The sequence below is a fragment of the Protopterus annectens genome, chromosome 3.part1 (genome assembly GCF_019279795.1).
Source record: "Protopterus annectens isolate FY-2018-M chromosome 3.part1, PAN1.0, whole genome shotgun sequence".
NCBI classification, from domain to species: domain Eukaryota; kingdom Metazoa; phylum Chordata; order Ceratodontiformes; family Protopteridae; genus Protopterus; species Protopterus annectens.
Genome location: NC_056732.1, coordinates 69,605,258 through 69,632,573, shown reverse-complemented (window position 1 = coordinate 69,632,573; position 27,316 = coordinate 69,605,258). Strand labels below are relative to the sequence as shown.

Here is a 27,316-nt window from a genome sequence, read left to right as displayed (position 1 = left end):
TATATATATATATATACTCATACACACACACACACACACATATATATCTACATTTGTGTGGGTGTTTCTCTATGGTATCTGACGAAGCACTTTATTCTGTAATTAGTGCCTCTCCTAACATCCACCGTCTCCAGTCATACATCTGATTCATTCACCTTTGGACACAGAGCGCCCCTCGGTGCTCTCAGTGTTCACGATGGATGTTACAAGTGTAAACAGAAGGCATTTATCACACATTCAACAGCTATGGCACACTGTTCAGCAGGCAGCAACAGTTTTTGCCCTTTTCTACTACCAAATTTGGCAAGTAGAGAGACAGTCGTGGTCTCCTCAGAATCGGATGAAGAAGCGGAAGGCATCGGAGGAGAGGTACAACCTTCAGAAGAAGGTGCTTCATCAGATACAAAGCACTTTGTTTTGTATATATCCAGGTACATGTCGGATAATGAGAGATCCCTATTAAATAAGGCCTCTCTTTCATACCATCACGAAACATGGATTTAATGGAGTTATTCTGGACATAAAAATGTTTACAAGGAATGTTGCTTTAAAAATGTTTGGTCAGAGTAACAGTAATGACTATAATATTTTTAGAAAACCATCTACTTTTGTACTGCAAATGCATCTGCTTTTGGATGCATTTGAAAAAGCTTGTGAATATGATTTAATGCAGCTCTCTATGTCACAAGCTAGACCGGACTTTTTTAATTTAACTAGAGGGGAATTTCAAGCCCTAAAAGATTTACAAGACAATGTTGAAATTATAATCAGACAAGCAGATAAAGGTGAAGCCGTGGTAGTGTTAGACAATGATTTTTTATATAGGAAAAATGCGATTATTAACAGATGGTGAGACATACAAAATGTTAGACATGATATCATTATATAAATGTATTAAAAATGTGCATAGTGAATTATATGAGCTACTGCTATGTAGAATGATAAATGTTGATCTATATACATATTTTTTGGTGGAGAAACCAGTCATTCCGGTTTTTAGGAGGGCTGCCTAATGTTCACAAAAGTCTGACCGACCCAAAGATGAGACGTATTGTTTCGGGGAGGGGTTGGCTCACTGAAACCCTTTCCATCTATTCAGAAAAACAGTTTAGACCCATAGTGGACAATATAGGATCAGTTGTTAAAGATACACAACAGTTTTTGGAAAGTTATGCCAACTATGTGTTTTCTGATGGTGAGATTGATAATGACTTACTAGTAACACTAGATGTTGTCTCTGTTTACGTCCATACCAAACACCACAGGTATGGATTATGTGAGGCTATTGTTGATAGAAAAAGGGGTCAGTAGGGGTCTAGTTATGAGGTATATGTTACTCTTAAATATTGTTTTAACAATAAATTATTGTTTTAGCAATAATATATTCATCTATGATGAAGAGTATTACCTACAAACCAAGGGGGTGGCCATGGGCACCGCGTGTGCAAACTCGTATGGCAATTTGGTGTTGGCATATTGGGAGAGCACTTATGTGATAGGAGGTACAGGATTTAATGATTACATTAAATATTACAGACAGTTTGTGGATTATATTTTCCTTGTGTGGAAAGGGACCAGACAACAATTAGATGATTTTGTACATTATATAAATGGAATGACTGATTTTTTGTCCTTTGAGTGCAACAGTTCTAATACAGAACTGCAATTCTTGGATGTACAGTTGACCAAGAATGAAGATGGTATACATACAGACATGTTTAGGAAACCGTGCTGGAAAAACAGTTTGTTACATCGTAGTAGCATGCACCCTACACATATGTTTATCCAAATATAATGAAGGGCCAAGCCCTTAGAGTATCAAGGCTCACTAGTCATGATGAAGCCTTTCATAAAACACAATGTTGGCGGATAATTTTAAGCATAGGGGCTACCATGTAAAGGAGATAGAAAAGGTGATAAATGGAAATGAGACACAGAGAAAGAGGAAAGGGAGACTTTTTTTTTTTTTTTTTTTTTTTTTGCAGGAACAATGTTATAGCAAATGATGGAAATGAGAATGAGGAGATGAATTTGGGAAGCAACAATATGGCTGGAGTGATAATCCCTTTAACAAACAAAAATATAAAGGTAAAAGCAATAGGAACTGGAGATTATTAAGTGTAGATGAAAAAATGTCAACAATAGTGGGAACAAGACCGAGGTATACATATAGGAATACCAAGTCTTTAAAGAGATTGCTATGCTATGAGGATGGTAGAATTTTGAATCAAATACATTCTGATAGACAGGGGACATTCGCCAGCAGAAGTTGCAATCAATGCCTATACATGGCAGGTGATAAGTTTGTTCATCCAGATACTGGACAAAAATATATTTTTAAACATTATGCCGAATGCAAAACAAGGGACTTCGTATACCTGGCACAACGTCAGGTATGTAAATCTTTCTATGTAGGCAAGACGAACAGAACCCTTAGGGAGAGAGTGAGGGAACACATATATGCCATTAATAAAGAGGATGAAAACAATGCACTTGCTAGACATGTGTTGATCCATGGCAGTACACAAGTGTAGGTTTAGAGTTTTGGAGTTAATTAAAAAGACTGGTAGGATAGGCAATATTAAAAACTACACTGAGGGACAAGAAAATAAGTGGATTATACGTCTACAAGCCCATAAAATGAGTCTTCTAAATAAGATAACACTAAAACCATTCTTAGCAGCTAGGTCGTATTTACATTAAGCACTTTGACTATTTTTACTTAGTTTGTTATAAAATGCACTCTTTATATAGATATTTTTTAACATGAAATGCAATTAAATTATTATAATATGCTTTTATAGTAAATGCTTTTTATATAAAATGTAATTTAATTATATAGATGTTAGATAGGTTTTTATGATTGTATTTGAGGAGTGTGATGTCATCATTTCATATAGTGATTAGATGATGAAATGAGATTACTATTTAAATTAGAGAATATATGTGCATGTAAGTCTGATGAAACATTTTTATAACGTGAAAGAGCTCATTGTTCTACACTACTGGATTTATTAAATCTGTGCATATTTTGACATCTGTTGTGGTGCTGCCTCTTTTGTATTTTCTGGAAAAAAATAGTAAGAACAAAGATAAACACAGATCACATTTTAAGTACACATACTTCTGAAGTAATTACATAACATGTAATAAAGGAATATACAGAATGGATAGAAATACAATACATATATGGAAAGTTTCACTTAGTATGGCAAGAAACTAAGCAGAAATATGGTAAGACTAAGGTCACTACATTGCTGAACCAAGGTACTAGGCATGAAGTAAGTAAATATACAGATAAAGTTGTGTGAACTTTGGAAGTTAATAAATAAATTAAAGAACAGTAATAAGGGATTATGGGAATTGAGTGTAACATAAGCTAACTAGTATGGAATATGACGGAAATAAAAATGTATACGTAGTAGTAGTAAGAGAGAGCTAGAAGTGATACAGTTAAGTTAGGTTATCCCTGAGTGTTTCTTGGGTATTAGTTTAGAGCATGAACATATCCAGTTTGATAGGAAAAAAGATTTAAGCTGTTTCTTGAAGGCATTTCTGTCTAAGTAGTCTAAGGGCTAAAGGGAGTGTGTTCCAATTTTTTGCAACTGAGTGACAATATTTTCCCAAAGGTTTTGTTTGGCTTATGAACTTCAAGAAAGTACTGATTAGTACTTCTTAGTGGGCATTGAAGAGTATAAAGTGTCCAGAGAATTCGCAAGGGATGGACAATTAGATATGCTAGACCATCAAATATTACCTGCAGCAGCAAGAACTACAATTTGAGCCTTAAGATCACTGGGCAATTTTTCTGACAATAACTAACCATGTCAGAGAACAACACCTATTATAGTTGCCCTGGAACAGGTATCAAAATAACTGAACCATAATCGTTATTTTAATTCTGGAAAACTCAGATTTAGCATTTCTCAACACAGTGACTAGATAATAATTTTATTAGACGCGTCTTTTTAAAGTATCCTGCAACTGACAGAAAAAAGTTAAATATAAGAGCAACTTTTTTTTTTTTTTTTTTTAAACAAAAATGACCTTGTATACCTAAGTACAGTAAAAGTGTAGATCTTGTTACCATACTTGGCCAACAACTTTTCTTTTCCATTAACGGATATGCAAAGATGTTGTGCTAGAAGAGAAAGACAGAAAATTAACAGCCAAACTAAAATGGCCAGACTTCAAATTAAACATTTTTGGTATAGTTGTACAGTAGAAGAACATGCCTACAAAAGCATGAGACTTGAGTCAGAGTGTCTTCCCCAAAATGGGTTCCATGTCAAAGTCTAGTTAAAATTCTTCCCTGTAGTACTGACAGCTTATTTAAAACTTATTTTTATGGTAGAAGGAGAGACCGAGAACTGTGAGGAATTTTCATGGTTACCAACAATATATTGTGGAAATGAAAAAGTAAATCTTGTTAGGTGAAACTGAGAGGACTTTTTGCAAAGATTCTGAATGACAGAAAAAAACTCTAGTGCAGTCATAACAAACAGACTGCTCCATCCTAAGCTCAGACCTATGCTAGCTAGTTCAAGATACAAACAGTCTAAAGGTTTCATCTATCTAATTAATCGTTCAACTTTATCCTCTACAAGAAACTTTTAGCTTACAGGATACAGAAAGAAAATGTGGGAATCTGTTCCCTTGGAATGGGAGGAAAGAGCCTTTTGTCTGCGAGGTAAAGAGAAGTACCCCAACCACAAAGTTCAGGTTCAGCCACCAACTTCCAAAGCTATTTTTGGAATTTATGCTATCTGGACTGACAACGGTACAAAGTGCCTCTTTTACTTTGAATGCTATTTGCAGCTACATTGGTAATAGGTGCATTTGTGGGTACAGAAGAGCAATCACAGCAGGGCTAACCAACCTGTGAACGCTGGCTCCAGATGATGACCACTACTGATGTGATATCCTGACCCATGGGATAAAGAGGCGTTATGGATAGATGGATATTTAACCACACTGCTAGAGGCTCAACAAGCATAAAAGAAACTGAGTTCACGCCCCTGTCTTTGGAAGTTGTAAAAAGTGCAAACCTCAAAACCAAGGCTACCAAACTGATAAATGTATTTAACGTAAAGCAGTAAAATTTTATCTTTTATTACCTTTCAGAGATTTACCTCAGTTGCATTATTCTACTACACATCAAATAATCCCATCTAACACTTCGGGTGGTGACTCGATACTCCTCTCCTCTAGACTATGAAACTCCCTGCCACTGCTACCAAGACAAAACTTCAAAATTAAACTCAACGCTTACTGCATACGTGGCTCTGCTCTTGTCCTACACTAGGTTGACCTTACTCTGTCTCTACCTTTCTAGGCAGCTTTTCCTCATTCACTTATCTTATAGAACAGTTGTATTTAACTTACTGCAAGCCTCCCTCCATTATACTGTTTTTTCCCCTTTTCTACGCTTATTCTTACTCTACACTGAAAATCATTCTTTCTACTTTATTGTAATCTTCCTTTTCCCTCCTCTTCATCTCTGTCCTACTGTCTGTTTCACCAAATTTCCCACTCTGTTTCCCTCCTTTCTCTCTCAAAACAACTTACTCTAACTCCTCTAGACCTAGACTCTCCTCGCCTTACCTACTCACTACACAATCTGATTATTACCAGAGAACATTCTGTTCCTATTTATTCTCTGTACTGTATTGCAACTACTATCCCCATTTGTGCTGGGATACTGCCATGCAGCTGTACATAAATCATGAGGGATTCTACTGCGAGTCTGCTTTGTATATGCAATTCTGAAAAGTAATCACTGCAATTGTACATCCCTATGTTTTTCTCCTGGTTTTGTTGCCATTTAATAGGCTTCCTCTTTATTAGGTTAGCCTACTAAGACAATAACTTTTTTCTTGTATACTTCATACTGATGAATGCAGTTTTTCTTCTAGACCTCCACTGACCCAGTCAGACTATCCAGGTAAACAAATGTAAATACATACATAAATATATTTTACATAAAACTACACCAGTTTGTAATACCATTATTTTCTTTAATGGCATGAAGCCATTTCCACATTAGAAGTGATTCAGAGAGAAATGTCTTAGAAGCAAAGCAAAATGTGGAAATTTTACCCACTTTCTAATATAACTCCCAAAACATTCAACATACAGAACAAGTAGTAACTGACCTGGCAAAACACAAGTGTGACCCTAATTATTAAACAACCCGGCTCCTCTCAATAAAATAAAACACAGAAGTGTGAAAATACACACAGAAATCATCTTAACATTAACAAGTATTCAACAGAAAATTAAATCAACTCAGACAATGATCAATCTTATTGAAATGCTCTACAAAGGGGTGTTGATTCAAAACAAATAATCAGAAAGGAAGCCCATTTCCTGTTCACTTCAGTCAGAAAGGAGGGGCGGACCGTAAATTATACCATCGGATCATTGATCACATCTCCACATTCGTGGTCCTTTTATCATGAAATCTGGTATACACTACCTTATGCCCAAGATACCCAAGCCGAAGTGATTAAGATGCACAAAACTGTATTGGAAATAAAGCCGTTCCAAGGTTTGAACTGTGATGCAACTTTTTATTTTAATTTCCATATACACAAGTAGAAAATGAAACATTTTGCATTTTCTGTACAACAAATCTAAATGGGTACTGCTTTCCCATCAGCAATTACATCTTGGGGTAGTCTGCAGAACAAAATTAAGTGGGGCACAAGGAAAAAAAGACACTATGTTAACCCATTTTCCTAAATATCAAAAACTGGTAGGCTTACTTCTTCCTCTGTATCGTTAAAGTCTCTTCGATTTTCAAATTCTCTCATCCTTCTTCTCATCTTCTTCATATCATCCATCTTTTGCAATACTGCCTCTGCAGTGCTAAAAATTGTATAAACACTGGTAAATTTCAAAGCAAATGCCATCATATTAAAGCCAAAAAGCTAATAAAGATAAATCAAGAAAAATAGTGTTAGCCTAGCAAAACACACTTAACACAGTCAGCAGCAACAAATGGACACTCCAAACATAACCATTAAGGCATACAATTCTATTAAACAAAAATGACCAAGTCACAATTTAGCAATAATTAAAGTATCAAAATGACAGGCTTAAAAAGCCAGCATAAAATATGCCAGGACCACCATAACACACACACACACCCAAACCACACACACACACCCAAACCAGCCACACACACACACCCAAACCAGCCACACACACACACCCAAACCAGCCACACACACACACCCAAACCACACACACACACACCCAAACCACACACACACACACACCCAAACCACACACACACACACACCCAAACCACACACACACCCAAACCACACACACACCCAAACCACACACACAAACCACACACATAAACCACACACATAAACCACACACATAAACCACACACATAAACCACACACATAAACCACACACATAAACCACACTTCTTCCCATATTGCAATGAACAGGGCCATCTACTGGGCATTATCCTTGTGTGCCATACAGAGAGCTAAATGTTAATTCCCCAACTGCAGTCCAGCCAGCCCACGTTAAAAGTACAGCAGACAGGTATTGTATAAACTGATAGATGAGATGGGACTAAGTAATCAACACTAGTTTAGCTACCCAAGAGAAAGCAGCTGTTCAAAAATGGTTACTTGGAACCCAGCTCCAGCTTCAAGGAAAAATCATGTACAGTCTGCCAAGAAGTGTGCATTTGCCAGCTGGTGGAAAGCATAATTAGAAAGCATCATCCTACAGACTGCCATGATGAAACAGGTGAAATCTGACAAACTGTGCACATTCTGGTCTGAGGAACAGATGACCAGAACACACCCATCTGGACTACTGCACCTGACAGTGTAGGCAATTAATATACTGGTCTTTCACCAGAAGGAAGGGATTAAGCATCATTAAACTGCCATCAAGGTGTCAGCCACTCAATCTTAGACGAGGAAAGAACGGGGCTCCGATGAGGCTTTTTCTTTTTTTTTTTTTGGAAAGATGGGATGATAAACCATCCATGGAGAAAGATGGAAAACATGAACACTAAGCTGCACATCATGGAAGATCTTTTTGTAAATACCAACTGACCAAAAACTGCAACTCATTCCTCCACATCAACATATGTGCTAGACTACTTTAATGACCCTGTCAGAGGCACAGTTGGGTAAGAAGGAAAAGACTTGCAACAGCCCAATGTCATTCACTCAGTATCTAAAGTTTATGAAATGAATAACTGAAAATGTCAATGATTTTCAGGTTAAGTACTTATATAAACACAAGACCAAACAAAACTGAAAATATCACTAAAATTAGCAAGTGTTAAAAAAATGACAACGAATGCAATTGGAATAACTTATTTGTCAAGCGTCTGGGGGGAAAGTAGTATGCCAAATTTAAAAATCAGCACACTTTACACAAATTTTTATCATGTGAGAGACTCCTGCAAGATACCACCGGCTGCTCCATGACGAGCCTTTAAAACCACACTATTACAATTTAGATTAAAAAAAATGAACAGCACAACAGAATTTTCTGTCCTTACATTTTAATACCTCAGTACTTAAACCCCCAATACTTGTACAAACATTAAAGTGAACAAATGTAATCAGATAATTAAAAAAAATTAATAAAACTTAATTTTTATGATGTGAAAGCCATGAGCACTGATCCACAGAACAGGCAAGAAAGCTGTTTTTTTTAAGACAGTAACAAGTTTAATAATACAATTATAAAAAGCAATAAATTCAGTCTGCATGTCTTGCCAATACATCAAACATTTTCAGGCTGCAGTGCAAACATTACAAACAGCAACCCAAAAGACCTATCAGTTCAAGCCAGCACCGAGGCTATTCAGACTCTGAAGACAAACATATCACCAAAAATACATCTACTACAATATGATGAAATATATCACCAATAGACCAAGGAGGCATTCATAAACCCAACTATCAGTGAAGAGTTCCAGCACAATGACACTGCAGTTTCAACACATGTCCATACTCGGACATTACAAACAAAACTTCTGAAAAAGACAGACTATTAGAAACATCTCCGAAAGACTAAACTTCACACAGATACACTGGCAGCACTGCTGGCTATAACATACTGGCTTGAAACACTCAATACTGGACTATGATAGCCATTAACAATGCAGTAACTGTAGCAGAAGCACAGAATGTTAAAAAAAAGTTCCAGGCTCACACAAGTTCCAAACTACAAACAAGTGAAAATACAATCAATAAACTGGTTAAAAGTGCTCAGAGGAGTTACAGAAAGGCAGTCACAATTCAATCTCTTGAAATTAATTATGTTCCAAAAATCTTTTTGTTTCATGAGCTAGTGGTATGGTATTGAGGGATAAAAGCCCCAACTTAAGCCCAAGCAACCATGGTACAATTAGCAGCTCCAACATCTAGATGCTCCCTGCTGGACATGTGGTCCATAGAGAGGAGTAGCCCCCTCATATGTTAATAAGAGAGCACAGGGGAGAAGGACTCAAGGAGGTGGTCATAACAGAAAAGACCCCTGGCAGAAGCAGTCAACAACATAACATCACAGGACAACCTTAGGTTCCACGCTGTCCCCAGCCTTACAACACTAATGGTCTGGGGTTGTAGGAGAGGCTAGATGGCCCATGACAGACTGATGCTGGCATAAGGGAACCAAAAAATAGTCTGGTTCAGCAGTCATTTCATTCCCCTTGTATAAAAACAGCTTGCAGACCACATTAAAGCATATGCAAACCTTGTACATGCGCAAGGGCTTTTAATGAAAAGGAATACAATTTCCTCATTAATATAGTCAAACCATTTAACAAATGAAGGACATCATTAACTTCCACCACAGAGAAATGTACCCAATATCTGTGTTACTTGTACAAGGAAGATCTTCTTGCAGACTCGCATACGTACCATAAAATGAGCAAAGCTACCACTTATACTACATTCAATCAGCTAGCACTCCCCATGCTCAGTTTATTGGTACAACAATCTGCTCGTAAAAATGTTGCACTAAGCAACTAAATGTCAAACTTGCTATAATCATCCACAACATCTAATACTCACTTTACCTTCATCGTGCAATATTAAACCTAGACCTTCTGCCTTTGCTGCGGCAGTCACCCTCCATAAGCATGTAAAACATCATGAATGTATAACCACTTCAAAAATATATTTTAACTACTTTTTCAGTTTCTGCTAAAATAACTCAGATACTGGTTACAGGCCATTTTGGCCCTCAACAATTTACCATAAGGGAAAGCATTAAAAAATTGAGGGGGGGGGGGTGGTGAAAATTGACCGTCACCATGAAGATAATCTATGCTAGAAGTCAGTTTCTTGTATAGCTTAGTGCACATTTTTGCTAACAGAGGTTAACAAATACCCAAAAAATGAAGAGTTTCTCATTCACAAAACAAATCTAACTCATCTATGCTGGCTTCTCTCACACAGACACACACACAGACACACACACAGACACACACACACACCAATGTGATGCAAATGTATTATACGTCACCTATATGTGCCTACACTGCCAATGCTTTAAAAAAAAAAAGACTGGTGTTAACTGGGAGTAAAGGGGGCACCCATGGCTGTACCCTTAATATAGCACATTTTTCCATTAAACAGAAAATGTGATAATTTACCAAAGTTTTGTCTACTGAATAATCTATTAAGCACCTTATTCTTCAAAACTATGCACCTGAAAATGTACTCTCAACATCAGGTAATACACCATGTATCTTGTTCCCAGACAATATTATAGATTTCATTCAGAAAACCCCTAATGTAGGGATCCAAACTTGTAGAACATGTTTCTTAACAGTAACTATACAACATGCAGCCAACATTTGTAATACAGCACTGTCAGGTAGAAATAACTGCAGGGACTTACAATCAGAAAGGCTCCAGCATCACAGCAATTAAGGAACTAACTTTGCTTGTGTGAATTTGTGCCCTTAAGGGGAGAGTGGATGCCGGTAGTTAATTGTGCATCATCAGGATTAGGAGAGGGCATTTTCATATAAATTTGCATCTGAGTGGGGAAGGGGTGGGTGGAGAACAGCCACAAAGGAATATATATCATTATCCCAACATTGTGCATGCTTTGTGTATTTATATTTTGCTTGCATTTGTTAAGTAACACAAAGTTTACCACAGACACTTTGCTCTTCCCGGTTTCCACCAAGCTCATGAACCTCCTCAAAGTACAGACTACAGTACTGTTCATTCTTTCCTTATCACAAACAACATGGAGTGAAAAAAGATCATAGCACACATCAGTCTTCTGAAACTTACAACTATACAGTTTCTTTCACCATCATTAAGACTATATTATGATTTACCATACATGCAAGCATCTTACCATTTAGCTTCTATACAGCAAGATTTATGAATCTGACAAAATAATACATTAAAAAAAAGCCCAATGAAATCCTTCCTTTCAAATTCTATTTCTACATCCTGGACTCAGTTACTAGAATGTACCAGTAACTGATCTTCTCAACCAACTAAATGACTCAGAAAACCAGCCTAACCAATTCATTGTGTACTGCACATGAAACCATGAAATAAAGGAAAGACCACTAATAGAAGCCTAAAAACACAGAGTATTGGAAAGCTACGAGATATGCCAACAGTTTGAAATGGTTTAAAATTCTGAAATAGGACAGGCTCATGTGATCATAAAGTTACTAGGCTATTGGCCCAGAGGCCCTTACAAGCCTAGCCAAGAATTTAGCCCATGTTTCAACAAGTCAGCACCCTATGCCACTGTCCAGCAGGGGTGTATTTTCTGTTCCTCATCCAGTTATACAGGCTGCATTTAAAAGGTTTAATGAGGTACTCCTGCTTTATGTGGTGAGGGAGTCTATTTCACAAAACGGACAGTCTCTGGGACACACATCTGTCCCGCCGAGTCCTATTGATATCATAGACCAGGTTGAAGTCGCGTGCGTTGGTTACTAGAGTGGAGCTTGACTTGCAGATATGCAGCAGTCCCATCAGGGCGGGGTCTGATATTGCTTTGTATGCCAGACAGAGGTCACCTCTGAGGAGTCTGTAGGAGACTGAGTAGAGGGACAGGGCTTTTACCCTATCTGTATAGGGTAGATGGTTGAGGCCGTGGATTCTCCAGGTGAAGAACCTTTGTGGTCTCTCCAGCCACTATGTGAGGTACATGCCAAAAGGGGCATTGTACTAAATAACGAGTCTCATAAAAGAAGAATACCGGGATGTTATGACCACCTTTTTCCTGGATGAGATACCCTTACTAATGAGGTGGGCCATGCAGAATGCTTTCCATACAGGAGGCAATATGGTGGTCAAAAGTCAGTCTGCTATCAACCTGGGTGCTCAATTCCCTCATGACTTGATTGCGTGCTTAGTAACTATCAATGTGATAATTTGTGGAGACGTATTCTCCCCAAAAGGGATGATGATGCATTTTTTGGCATTCAGTTTGAGGCATGTTTCTGGCACCAACCATTTGTTTGGGTGAGACAATGACCACATCACTAGGAGAATTGAAGACCACAAACAGGAAAAATACCAAACCATCACTAATAATCCAAAAAGCAGGGCAAAAGGCGGCTGCCACACTCCAAAATGCTTCAATTCCATGTAGTACAGCTAAAAACATTGCTACATTCCTTTTATGAATGAAAATAAAAAAAGGGGGGGGGTGGTCCTTTTACTATGCCTTTTTTTTTTTACTAAGCTTGGTTTTGTCAGGCTATTTCATGCCATAAGGGTGTGTTCTGAATTTTAGCTGTGATTGGTTTAAAGAGTATTTAAGAAGCCTAATGTCAGTTTGTTCATTTATCTGATGAAGTTCCTTTTTGTATGTCAGTGGAATGAAAGCACTCATCTTTTTGGATTACTTAACTGTTGTGTTGTTTTATGTACTGCATTTGGCTGAAGCAGTTTTTAGCTGTACTATGTGGAATTAAAAGAACTTTGGAGTGTGGAAGTCTTCTTTTGCCCTGCTTTTTGAACTGAAGACAGCACCCAGCTTGCAGTCATCTGCAAGCTTGGGCCATAGCCCACTAGATTTGGCCTGCACCTCCGAGAAGTATATCCTAAACAGCAGATGCTCCAAGACCGATACCTGGGGGACACCGCCTGTTATGGGTCTACTACTTGAGGTGGCTTTCCCTATTTTGACTAAGTAGGTTCCAGCAGTGAACCAGTTTGCTACCCATCTGGTAACATACGGATTGATGCCTAGTTGAGAGAATTTATCTATTATACCCAAGTGGGGAATAGTACTTAAGGCTTTGGCCAGGGCAAGGTAGGTGGTCTGCACCATCTTCCCCTCGTCTATGGCCTTGCTGACTGTCTCAAAGAAGTCGACCAAATTTAACAGGCATGACCTCCCCTTAACAAAAGGGAAACTGTGTGGGATCAAGTGTCTGGAGGTTGCCAATGTCCTTGTTAATGAGGTCCATGATAATCCACCCCATGGCCTCGCAGATCAGACTAGTTAGGCTGATGGGTCTATAATTTCCTGGATCAGTGGATGCTCCACCTTTGTGCAAAGGGATGACAGCAGCTGTCCTCCACTCGGCTGGAATGAAGCCGGTACTTGGGCTTTGCTTGAATAAAGGTGCCTAATGGTGCTGCAAATTCCTGCCTGAGTTCATGCAAGATGCAGCCTGGGATGTTACTGTGTCCCATGGAGGGTGTATTTTTTGCATTTGAGAAGGCAGTGATGACTTACTCCCTAGAGATAAGGGGAGAGGGGCAGGTACTAGGGATGTCCTGTTTTACTGATGAGGGATAGAGCAATGAAGTTTTCACTGAACCTGCCTGCCAGCAGGTTGGCTATATCTACAGGGTTTGTGTATGTGGTGTCCTTGACCCACCTGTTCTAAGCAGATCTGGTGCTTCCCTTGAGATTGCGAACATATGTGAAGGAGGCCTTATGATAATCTTTGGTAGATGTGGCCAGTCTGGACTCAAGTTTGCTTTGGAGGTTTTCACTAGTGCTCTTATTTGCTTGTTCAGGCGAAGAAGAGATCGCTTCCAATTAGGCACCTGCTCCTTCTTGGTCCTGGAATACAATTTTTTTTCCTTTTATTATAGAGTTTAATAATTGCAGATGTCCACCAGACAGGTTTACTATTCCTTGAGGAGGATGATTTGATCCTGTCTGGTATTCCTGATTCCATGCAGCTATACAAATGCTCATATAGTACTTCATTGTAGGTTTGGACATATGTGCCAGTTCCTATGGAGGGGTAGGGGGCTGTGAGGCTGCTTATACCATCCCTCAGGAGGTTGTAATCAGCTTTGGAGAAGTTTTTTTTGTCTGACATAAGCTGGGGGGGGGGGGGGGCAGATGGTGACCTCAAAAGTGACTGCTTTGTCGTTGGATCTTATTAGGCATGACAACACTAGGGATGATGCAGTTGTTACTCATGTTGGTTAATAGCAAGTCCAAGATATTTTCACCTCTTGTGGGGGTATCAACCAACTGATCCAAAGCATTTGCATTGACAAATCTCTGGGCATTTGTGTTTTGGCATGAGAATTTCTTCCAATCTATGGTTGGATAGTTAAAAGTCGCCCAGGATCAGGGTAAAAGGTTAAATCTTAATAGAGTCAAAGAGGTCCAGACAGGTGGAGTCAGAGTTGTAGGCCTATAGCTATGATTTGAATAGGGGTCCTGACAATTGTTAACTGCACCTGGAGCGTTTCCTGTGCATCATACTGGTTTTGCCCAGCCTACAGGTGTGTATATCATTTATATATATTGCAACTCCACCTCCTTTTGTTTTGCTGCCCACGGTTTGGAGTCTGAATGAATGATAGGATGAGTAACCTGGTATGGCTAGGGTGCTCTCTGCAGCTTTAAACCAGGTTTCTCTAACTGCACAAATGTCAGCTTCTTCCAGGGTTAAGAATGCTTCCAATGAGTGCAGTTTCATGTTTAGACTCCTAGCGTTTAGTAGCATGACCTTTAATTTACGTTTTGATGAAATTTGTATGTCTGTAGTTTTGACCTCATGGCATTGCCTAAAAAAGGCACTATGGGGAAGGCAAGAGCCTTTGCCAGGAGCCTGAAGCCCAAGGGACACAGACCCAGGTCATCTCTGGCAAAGCTTTGCAGTTGGTCAGTCATGTCATCCCAGGCTGTCAGGTACTGGATCCCCTTGGAATGATACCAGAAACTAAGCCAGCCAACTGTTAAGTCAAAGTCCTTCATTTTCTGTTTGTATTGAGACATCATTCTGGGTGATGGTAGAATGCTGCTTAAGGCTAGGAACATATCTTCTTGGGACACATACTCAGTGGGCTAAATCATGTCCCTTTTCATATAGTCCAGGAAGGTACGTCTCAAGTCATTCCCTCCAACATGGACTATGACAGAGTCATAACAGTTTGGTTATTCATGAAACCAATCTTGGCTGCAAAACTGCACATCATTACTCATAACAGCAGACAAAGATTTCTGCTAGTTAGGCTTGAATATCTATCAAGTTATTGCAAAACAGGGACAAAATATATTTACCAATCCAAGAAGCAGCATTATGGGTTTGACACTAAGGGAATAAGGACTGTACAGGCACTAGCACCAAACCGACCAGTGAACCATTCATGTAAAGGTGAATTCCAGAGACTTATAAACACCATTACTGCCATAAACTCCAACAACAACAATACAACCGGAGATAGGACCAGTCTAAAATGTCACCCAGAAAATCCACACAACAAATCTTTCTCAGCATTTCACTCCCTGCAGCTCATTAACCAACAGCCTCCTCTCAGCTAACTGATCCACTCATTTCCCCTTACCTGGTAAGGGGGTTGCCCAGGAGGGGCAGTCATTTAGACAGGCATCAAGGCTAGTTCATATTTTTGACATTTTTCTCCCAACCCCTAATTCTGCACAGTCTGCTATGCACAGGTGAGGATCATGCAAATGGGCCATTTATGAATGACATCCCTTTTTTCTGTATGACACATTCCCCTCCAAGTGGCCATCCACCTCCTCTTGTAGCACAAGAGGTGGTCTCCACAAGATCATACTACGCAGGTGTGCCAAGTGCAGGAAAAAAAAAACTTCATTCCTTGCAAGAGGCAAGCCAGCCATACCCTCCATGCCTTACTATCCCTGGGGCCACTAACTGAACCAAAGTCATTTGGTACTCAGTAAGGACTCAGTCTGTCTGCACCAAGAAGCCAGGCAATCTCAACACCAGTTATGTTGTTCCTAGTCCCAAAGGCTCAAAAGCCAAACACTCGTATCTCGACACTGATATCAGAGACGACTTAGGAACGAAACTCTCATTAAGCCCTAGGAAGGACCATGACCTCTAAAGGCACAGACACAAAAGGAGGTGCCACCAGAAGGTCATCTACCTGGAACACACCAAACACATCAGTACAAGAAGGGAGCTGGATGGCCTAGACTGTATCAGCAACAGTACCAGAGTCCATCAGAAGGCAGAAGATGCTCTTGGTAAGGCACTCAACCAATCTGGCCCTGTACAAGGAGGAGAATGGTTAAGCCCCAAATCCATCCCCTCTGGAAGTTGAGACCTAACAGAAGGTCTATAATGGACAGCCCAAGTTAAAGCGGTCTCTTTCAGGGATGATTTGCTTTAATATCAAAGATACCCCCCACCAGCCCTGTGGGTGGAATCAATGACTTGTAACAGAAAGCTTCAATGAAACCAATCCCACAGAATATGGCTAGTCTTCCATACAAGTGACATTGTAGAAGGGGGGGCTTAATCAATCTTTCATGCTCTTTACATTTACTTGCCCTGTTTTTGTCCTTTTTCTGAGCTTTGCCCGAAGCCTTGGAGATAAGAATTTTTATTTCTTTTTTACAATATACAACAACATTGTTCCTGTGATCAATTAAAGGAAAACTCCACCCTAGAACTAAAAAAAAAAAAAAAAAAAAAAATCTGTTTTTTTTCCCACTCTGTTTCCCAACCTATTTTAACACCTCAAAAGCACTCTAAGTACTTTATTTGTAATTTTAGTCTGCTTTCCACAACATGGTTACCAATGGGGCTTGATGTATCAACATAATCTTGTTCTTCCTCAACCCTCTTTCCCATAATGCTTTGTATGACTCATGCCAGACATATGGAAGTAACTGTGAATTCCCATGCTAATGACATATAATGGGTTTGTACGAGTAACTGTCATGTTCTATACCTTCTGTAAAAGGACCGCTGCTTTTGTCACTAATCACCCTCATTTATGTTCGTCTCAGAGCTTGTTTTACACTATACTTAGAAGTTATCCAGCTACAGTCAGAAAAGTAGCTAAATTGCAGGCCTTTGTTCAGGTTTTTCTTTTGTAATCAGAGAGGAATCGACAGTCTGCTCCCCCACACTAGTGCACAGGTGTTAAAATGGCCATTGCACTGAGAGAGACTTGCAGAATCAAATGCAAGTGACTGCTCATAATGAAAAGAAAGGGGCTTCCAATATAAATGTCTTCCCCACTGCCTGCAGTAGGAAGCTTTATTTATTTCAATAGTTTCATTATTTTTTTTTTCTGGTTGCAGGTAGCAAACTGCTTAATTATTTTTGGTTTTATTACTAGTAATTGATTTACCCCTTAACTCTATGTTTGTGTCGTTCGGCTTTTCCCGGTTAGGGGTCGCCACAGCAGAACTCCGGTCCGCTAATGATTGGCAGTTGATTTTTACATACCGGCTTGCCAGGGCTGATGCACAACCTTCAACGAAGGTACGCCCATTCACGCATGTCTCCACGCAGAAGACGCTCTAGCTGAGAATCGAACTGGACAGTGTCTTACTGTGAGGCGACAATGCCATCGCAGCACCACCTTTGCGTAACTATTTCTTTCTGAGGAACACCTGTCTTGTGGCATGTTTTTTTCTGTAATTTCCCGACATTCTACTCATCTCCAAATTTGTTAAACTACAGCAAAACACTAATTTGGCAAACCTGACTCTACGATACTGGCACAGTAAAATAATGTACTGAAAAGTATCTCTATTCCACAGTCCATCCAGTGCAATTAGCCATATAATAAAAAATGCAGAGACAAGAGAGTGCCTCAAACAGAAATTACTGATGCTAGGGCAAGGAATAGAGAATTACTTAACAGTCTGCCGTTGAATTTGAGAACGGCACAATAAGTTCAAAAAAATGCATTAGTTAAATGACTAATGCAAGTGATCTAGAATTTCCTAAAATATTCAGTAACCACTCCCGTCCCACTGAAAAAAACCTGCTGCACTGCACAAACTGTGGAACAGAGTTAGTTTTCAGTACATTCTCAAGTCTTCTCAGGAGGAGAGAATGGACAGGCCACCAAATAACTCATGTTGCTGTCTTTGGAATCTTAGAAATACTGCAGCACCTAGCAAAAACCCACACAGACAAGAAAAGGCATGCAAGCTCCTAACAAAAGGCACCTCAGCCAATAAGTGAACTTAAGGACTAAATGCCAAGAAGAGGCCATGCTAACTGCTACACCACTGTGCCACCCAAATAACATGCATGCCTATGCTGCATGCAAGTCTACCAGATAATACTGGATAGACAGCACATAAAACAAAAGGGGGTAACAGGAGGGTAACATATACCCACTACAGATGGCCTTTTTGTAGAACACATGGATTAAGTAGAAAGCCATTGCATTTGTCACTGAAGGCTCTCTGCAGTAGGCAACCACTGAATAATCATTCCTGGGAAGGCAGAGCTTAAAGTGAACAAAGCAGTGGCCCAGAATGCTCAGTACTTAGAGATTCCAAAAGGTAGGACATCAGGCTCCTGGAATCATGGTCAAATATTAATGCTTACTGGATGTGTGAAATAAAGCCATCCACATCACAAAGGCTTTCAATGGACCAATGCGAAATAATTACTGGAAACCACTACATCATAGCATCCTTTACTAAACGGGCAGTTACCCATCTGCCAGTTGAAGACAATGCAGTCAGCAATCCACTTGGAGACATTTTTGATTAACCATTACAATAACAAATTTACCCAGAAAGCAGAACAGAACAAGTCAACCTTCCTGAACTAAAGTACCCTCTTTATGAAGTAAAAGCAGGCCATGCACATTCTTGTCGATGGAAGAAACAGATAAAATGAAGATTAATTAAAAGAAAGCCAACATCAGTTCAGGAAGAAAGGTAAATTAGCACCAACAGATATCCAATCTGACAGAGTAAACCAGGTTCTCCACAAATAAATGCAAGTACCTCAGAACTTATGGATACAAGTGATTGCCACAAAAACAGAACTCAAGATACTGGTGAAAGTATCTCTTAACAAGCCATTCCGGAGTGAGGGAATGGGTAAGATACAATATCATGAATTATACTCCCAAGGTGAAAAGGATGGCAAATATGCAGATCCTTTAAGTGTCTGACAAGCCAGTACTAGGCCACAAGTTAAGGTCTAAACTAAAAGAAATATGCACCCTAACATAGTACAATAACAAGTTAACTGCTATACAAGACAGTACACGAGACATGACTGGATTGCTTTAGGCAGATGAAAGTGCTTTCCTCTACTAACAACATATTCAGTGTGTGGTGGGAAGGGCTACCAATCAAATTCAGTCTTTTCTGAATCTTAAGCTATCCTTGAACAAACTAAGAAGTTCCTCTGCTAGCTTTTTTATGTTGTGATCTTGGAAGCCTGAAACTGTATTTCTCTCTACAAGAGGGCATGCAAGAGTTACATTCTGAACATTCTCTGAACCTTGCTGTGGGGGGTTATTTGCAGTGTACATCATGACCAACAGGGCCTGAAATCAGGAAAGTAAGAGTGACTACAGTGAATTTCTTACCATGGTCACAACACAGTAACAGTTAAAGCAGAATGAAATTCTTCCCCCTACAAGCTTCCATAACACAGTTTAGCACCCCAAAAAACTCTATGGGTCCAGAAGACCAACCAAAAGCAGTATTTTGTACTCAAATCAAAGTAACAATGAATCCATGTACTGGACTTCACACCATAATGTGCTAAAATTAATTTCCATCATGTTTACCAAAACCATCCTGCTGTCCCACAGCACAAGGCAATTTACCACCGAGATGGACACCATCTGGACTCTTGACATACCAGATGTGCTCACCAAGTTTTAACATATGAAAGGAGGGCCTCCTATAACCTTAGGGAAGGATGACCACTTCAGTCTGCCAAGGTGCATTTAACTGTCCATTACCTTCCTCAAACTTTCAGTTTTTGGAGTTCTCATTCATAGGTGTGTACTAGGCTAACAACCCTGGAGCCTATAGAAACCTAGCCCAACACGATTCCCTGGCATCATGCCGCCCAAAGTTAGTTCCCAGGGCCCCTGTCAAGCAAGGCCACTGAACTAATCCCCGAGGTGAACTTCCTATTGCCCACCCACTCGTCAAATTTCTCTTAAAGAGGGACAGTGAAGTACTCTGCTTGACGTGAATGGGAAGTTTGTTCACGAGTATGGGAAGTCTCTGGATTAGGAACCTGTCCCTCCAGCATATTCTGTTTAGTGTGGTAATGACATTAAGGTCCCTGGAGCGTGTGGCATAGAGGGATTGGGATTTCTTTAGGTGTAGCATATCTAGCAGCACTGGGTCAGACATGGCTTTGTAGGTCCAGCAGAGATCGTCTCCAAGTAGGCGATAAGAGTTTGAGTATCTTATAATTCACATTATAAATCAGTAGTTCTGGAAATCCAAAAGTCATTAATAGGGTTGCACAGCCAAAAGCATTCTATTTTATTTCAAGGCTGTGCAACCTCAAGAGTTCAGTCTGGGAAGTTACTGGGAATTTTCTCCGCCATCCACCACACCCAAGAAAACACACAATAACCTTGCTGTTCTTCAGCGTTGAAAGTCTTTTCTTCTGAAAATATTAGAATCAATTAGTTTCATTTTAAGCACTCTGAACTACTTTCACTACATAAAAATCAGCCTAAACTTTCCAGGAGCTATAACAATGCAAGATCCATCCAAAACCTGATAAGTAACTGTAATCACCTCTGACATACGGGGTTCTCAGCCAGAAAAACACACCACGGCCTCTAGTCAAAGTTCTCAGACGATGTGAACTAGGAAGATAGACATCTAATGCACAGCACTGGATAGAACTAGTCAGGACTGCAACAGCCTCATTGGCACACCTGCCACCTGAAAGGCTTCAAAAGCCTAGATGAAGGAGATGAGACTCCCAACATTTAGTATCCTTCTCATATATAGATGCTTTAGAGAGAACTACACTAGCCTGAAACGGGAGGCTGCAGAAATAAAACGTTATGTATTCACTGTAATGTTCCATTCATGTTGTCCATTTTCATTCTTCCTCAACCGATGGGTTCAGGACAAAGACTCTGATCCGACTCGACCGCTTCTTCCAGATCAGCACCTAGAACTCTCAAGCTCCTCCATTTACCCAAAATGCCCCACATACCCAACATACCACAGATCGAGTTTGCTGCCGCTAGATGTAACAGGGCAACCAATAGCAGAAAACACACAGTGGTATAACAGAATAAGGGATGCCGGAGCTCAAACAACGAAAAGGTTCTTACACCTCTTACATCTCTCCAAAAGCAAAAAAGGACGTGGCAGGTCGGCAGGGAGTTGAAGAATGAAAATGGAAAACTCAGATGGAACGTTATGGTGAGTACATAACTTTTCATTCATTCCTCATCAAGGCAATTTACCTCAATTAATTTGCAGTCCCCAGCTACCACAACCCTGGGAGGCCTTTAAGGAAGGATATTCCAGAGTACTGCTGAGCCAAAAGCTGCTCTGTTCCTAGAAATCAAATTCAACTTGTAATAGGTAATGAAAGTGTGTGGATTAGCCCAACTTGCAGCTGTATAAATATCTTAAAAAAAAAAACAAAACTCTGGACCAAAAAGCTGAAGAAACTGCCACATATCTCCTGGAATGGGGCCGAGGAGGTTTTAGTAAAGATGAACCCAATTTACCACAGACAAAGGTTATATAATCACAGTCGACCATCTGACCAGTGTAACTTACTGGACTGTCTAGTTTGGTAAGAGAAAAGGAAACAAATAAGTCAGATTTCCTAAAGTCTTTGGTGATATGAAGGTAGAAACAAAGCAGTCTATGCATAACCAACAGATGTGACATGTACTCTTCTTTGTAAGAAAATTTTGGAATGCAATATGGGAGATTAATGACGCTGTTGATCTTGGACACAGAAGCTATATTTGGTAAAAAAAAAAAAAAAAAAAAAAAATTAATTAGTTTGCAGGGATAGCCTGTCTGTGAAAAATCAAATAAGGAGGTTTTGAAGATAGAGCCCTCAAGTTTAGATACTCTTCTAGCTGACTAACAGCCACCGGAAAAATAGTTTTCCAAAGATAAAACTTTTAGGTCCGCTTTAGCTGAAGGTTCAAAGGGAGACTGAATTAAGGCTTTGACGCATTATATTTAAATCCCAAGGTGAAGTAGGATCTTTTAATGCAGGGCTAAGAAAAACTCCCTTGAGAAAGCCCTTGCATAATTTAATAAAAGGCTAATGTACAGTTTTCATCCATGTGGAAATTAGAAATGGTAGCCAACTGAATTCTAATATAGTTGAAAAACTAGCTCCCATATTAAAGACTCAAGCTAAAAATTCAAGGATCGCTGTACAAGCACTGAAAAATGGTCAAATCTCTACTAAGGACCTAGAAGACTAATCTCTATTTACTCTAAGTTTTTAGTGAAAGCCTTATGGGAACATAGCAAAATATGACGGACCAGGGAAGACAGCCTGTGCTGTCTAGCAATTAGTGGGAAATGGAGAACCCATGCAGTCAAGTTTGAAGCCTATTATATCAGGATGAGTCGTACTTGCTTGGGTCAGACAGAAGGTCTGGAGTTGGATCCAGACTCCATGGTGGCTGTAGAAGATGAAGCCAAAAGAACAGGAACCAAATCAGATGAGGCCAAAAGGCAGCACGGAGGATAACTGTGCTCTTCAACCAAACATCTTTCTGAGGAAATTTGGGAATTCGTGATGAGGATGGCAAAGCATACAGGAGTCCAGAGGGCCAATCGTGAACTAGGGCATCTCTTCGCATCTCCCCTGATGGAGAGATCAGGGCAAAAAGCCTGCTGCACTTAAGGGGACAGGCAAAAAGACCACAGCATGGCAGGTCCCAATGACGGAAAATTCTCTTCGGCACGTTGACATTGAGCACCCACATGAGACAGAATGGACCTGCTTAGTTTGTCCACAATTGCAATGAAGAATTTCCACGGGATGTACGTTGCTATTAGGAGAGATCAACCACTGCCAAACTCTTGTAGCTTCTAGACAAAGATGGTAAGATCTGGTTCCCTCTTGCTTGTTGATGTACCAGACTACAGACATTGGTCATGGAATTGCAACTGTTGCAAAAGGAACAGCATCTTGAAAGGCCTGCAGTGCTAGGAAGGAAAGTGCTCATCTCCAAGACATTGATAATAATCTTGGCCGCTTCAAGAGACCATGTGCCTTGAACTGTCCTTCCCAAGTAGTGCCCCTCCACCCAAGCTGGCAAGCATCTGTGGTCAACGTGGACCTTAAAAGGAGAAGAACAAAGTGACTGCCTTCATGGAGTTGGACTGAATGAATCCACCTAAGATAACTTTTGCAAGCACTTGGGTGATCTTGACTGGCATGGATAATGGATGTTGGAGAATTTACCATTGAGTTAACAGAGTCCATTGAAGGATACTCATATGGAACTAGGCCAACAGAACAAGGGTGATGGCTGCTGCCATGGAACCCAAAGCCTATAGGCTCAGTCTGGAAGAGATTAATTCTGGATCATTTTCTTTACTTGGGACTGTACAGTGTTTGAGTAAAGGGAAGACAGGCTGACTGAATGCATCAAAACGTGTTCCTAAGAACTCCTCAACTCATCCCAGCAGAGTCTCATTTATTGTAACTGACTGTTATTCCCAGATGAGAACACAAGTGGAGCAAGTGGTCCCTTGCCTGTATTAGTCGATGCCTGGTAGGAGCAGTAAGGCACCAATCGTCTTGATACAAAACACCCAGAATCTCTACAGTATCGAGTAAGCTGCTACCACTGCCATGCATTTGGTGAACACCATGGGGTCTGTAAATGAGACCAAAGAGCAGTGCTATGAACTAGCAAGGACTGGTTCCCAACTGGAAGCATAGGTATCTCCTGGAGCATCTGTTCATTTTGATGGGATAGCATGCATTCTAAAACTCTAATGAGCACATCCAATCATCCTTTTGAGGCAGAGTCAAAATGGACCGAAATGTGACCATCTGAAACTTTGTATACTGAACTAACTGATTTAACTTGCCGAGGTCCCAAATTGGCCTCAAGTCCCCAGTCTTTTTTTGGCACCAACAAGAATCTTTAAGCTCCTGACACACTGGTCAAGGGGATCGCTTGGATGACCGACTCTTCTAGTACCTTTTTTTTTTTATCCGATCTGTTAGATACTGGCTTAGTGTCCTGCTCCTTCCACATCCACTTACAGACCATGGCAATGAGCTCATCATCCAGGGGTTCCACCCAAAAGAAGTAGATGGGTCTGATGGGCCAGACCCAAAAGCCTCCAGGAGCACAGATTCCTCTTGGGGGTACTGGAAAATCAACCACCTCTGTTTCAATAGCTCCAGGACATCTCGGAAGGAGCTATCAAGGTGGTGATCTGTGGGACCCCTCGCCCTTATAAAAAAAAAAAAATCACTGCCCTCAGAGATTCCTGGGGGAATCTAAGTGCCTCCCTTTTGCACATCCTCTTGTGAGGGTCTTCCACAGTGGAATATTCTGAGGAAGTACCTGAAAAGATAATGCTCTGATGGACCGACTGGAAGCTTGCTCAGGTTGGCTATCCCAGTGGAAGAGATGACTGAAGCTCAGGACAAAACAGTACCAGCTAGGCTGTCTGTTTTCTAGACATACAGAAATCCCTCTCCACAACCTCTAAAGTCACACGCCTAGGTGAAAGAGAAGTTCATAGCTCCACAGCTGAAATCTCTCAGATGAGCTCCTGCAACCCAAATCAACACTCCACCTGAAGAGGGTGTCAGACCAGAGCTATCCATCACCGAGGGGAAGAGATGACTCAAAGCTTCTGTTGTCAACTCCCAGCACAAGGACCTGGCACTGATGATTTGACTCAAAGGGTCCTCCAGCTCCAAAACACAGTCAGTCAGCTCAGGGGAACAGTCACATTTTTATTTTATACATATTTATATGCATAAAAAATATTTTAATTTTTGTTTTATAATTATTATTTATTTATATACAAGGGAAAGAAGGAACTACCAACAATGATAGACAATATACTTGAATGAACACAAAAAAAATAATCAGCAATGGTAAGCTAAGAAGTACCAAAAATGGCAAAGTACAGTTGTGTACACTTACCATAAATGTAGATGTTAGAGTGTATTCACTGTTGCAGTCATTACATTTGGGTAATCTGCTGGCAGGATGCCCTCAGTCAGCCTGATTAACAAAGTCTTAGGCCCTGTGTCGGTTGTTGTCCCTTCTTCCATGACGTCAGGTCGTCAGGGGTATAAAACAAGCAGCTGATGCAGGGGGGCTGGCGGGTGGGTAACCAGGACTGCAAATGTGAATACACTCGAACATCTACATTTATGTGTACACAACTGTACTATGTTCTTCATGTTTCACTGTTGCAGTCATTACATTTGGGTAGAATCCCAAAGCTATGGTTGGGAGGATGGAATTATACAGTATTAGGAGCAACTATAAGGCGTTGCAGGACAGCAGTGGCAAAGCCTGCTCTGGATTTAGAGAAGAGAAGTAAATGGTAATGTTTGGTGAACGTATGCACTGAGCTCCAGGTAGCAGCTTATAGAATGTCTCTGGTAAGAACCCCTCTTTGAAAGGCTGCAGAAGTAGATGAAGCCCTGGTGAAATGGGATCTGATCCCCTTGGGGACAGATTTACCATGATGCATGTAGCAGAAACAAATACAATGGCTTATCCATTTTGAAATGGTCTGCTTTGAAATAGCCTTTCCCTCTGCCCCTGCAGCAAATGCCACCAGTAGTTGCTCAGATTTTCTTAGAGATGATGTCCTATTTAAGTAGGATCTTAGTTGTCTGTGTACATCCAGTGAATGCAGAATCCACTCCCCCTTGTTCTGTGGATTTGGGAAAAAAGTTGGCAGATGAATGATCTGATTAAGAGCCACACTAGATACCACTTTAGGCATAAAGGATGGATTGGTCCTGTGCGCCACCCTGTCCGGTGGGAAGATAATAAAAAGCTCCACTGCCATGAGAGCCTGTAGTTCTGAAATCTTTCTAGCTGAAGTGACTGATAAAAGAAAAGCTGTCTTCCAAGAGAGAAATTTTAAGCCTGCAGTAGCAGCTGTCTCAAAATGAGGTAGGGTGAGCTTTTCCAACACAAAATTGAGGTCCCATACAGGAGTCGGTGCTCTCCTGGGAGGTCTTAATTTTTTTGGCTCCTCTGAGATTCTTCTTTAGCAGGGGATGAGAAAAGATGGGAGGCTCTGTGCTGTAATGAGCTGAAATGGCAGAGGCATGGATTTTTATGGAAGAGAAAGATAGGCCCTTGTGAAGCACCTCAGTTAAATATTGCAGAATCTGAAGGATATTGGGCATTGCTGTGCTTATTCCTTGTGCTTGGTTCCAGGCAAGGAATTTTCCATTTATCAGCATAAGATTTTCTAGTACTAGGCCTTCTAGCCTCCAAAATGACATCCATCACAGGTTTGCTGAAAGATGTAACTGGTGAAATTAGTTGATTAGCCATGCTGCAAGATACAGAGTTTAGAGCAGAGTGTGCAGAATTTGATAGTTATGCTGAGACAGTAGATAAGGTGTCTGAGGCAGGTACCACGAAGGAAGGTGTGACATATTGCGTAGGAGCGGGTACCAGTGTTGGTGAGGCCAGTCTGGAGCAATCAGAATCACTTTTGGTTTTTCCTGTCTTACTTTTAGTAAGACCTTGGAGAGCAGAGACAGAGGGGGGAAGGCATAGACTGATAGTTTTGGGGTGAGGCAAAAAGATCCAGGTCTGGGCTCCCCCATTTGCGTGTCAACATGCTGAAGATTTGTGGATCCAGGTTCCATTCGTGTGGGTCCATAAGATTTCTGCTTAGTTCGTTTGCTAGAGTATTTTGCTTTCCAGGCAGGAATTGAGCTTGTAGATGTATTTGGTAAGTCAAGGCTGTGTTCCACAAAGCCATGGCTAGTCTGCAAAGAGGGTAGGAATGGGTACCCCCCCCTGCTTGTTTATGTATCACATCACGGCGGTGTTGTCTGTCTTTATCAGTAGCTGTCCTGGATGAAGAATGTCCTTGAAGGCTGTCAGAGCATTCTGTACAG

General features: G+C 40.4%; 1 protein-coding gene across 1 annotated transcript in view; it reads right to left on the bottom strand.

Annotated features, from left to right (window-relative positions):
- ATAD2 (ATPase family AAA domain containing 2) overlaps window positions 1-27,316 on the bottom strand; it is a 1,885,102-nt gene that overhangs the window by 1,381,556 nt on the left and 476,230 nt on the right. The window contains exon 5 of the mRNA XM_044066177.1: window positions 6,768-6,870. Within this exon, the coding sequence (XP_043922112.1) occupies window positions 6,768-6,870 (103 nt within the window). The remainder of the gene's footprint in view (window positions 1-6,767; window positions 6,871-27,316) is intronic.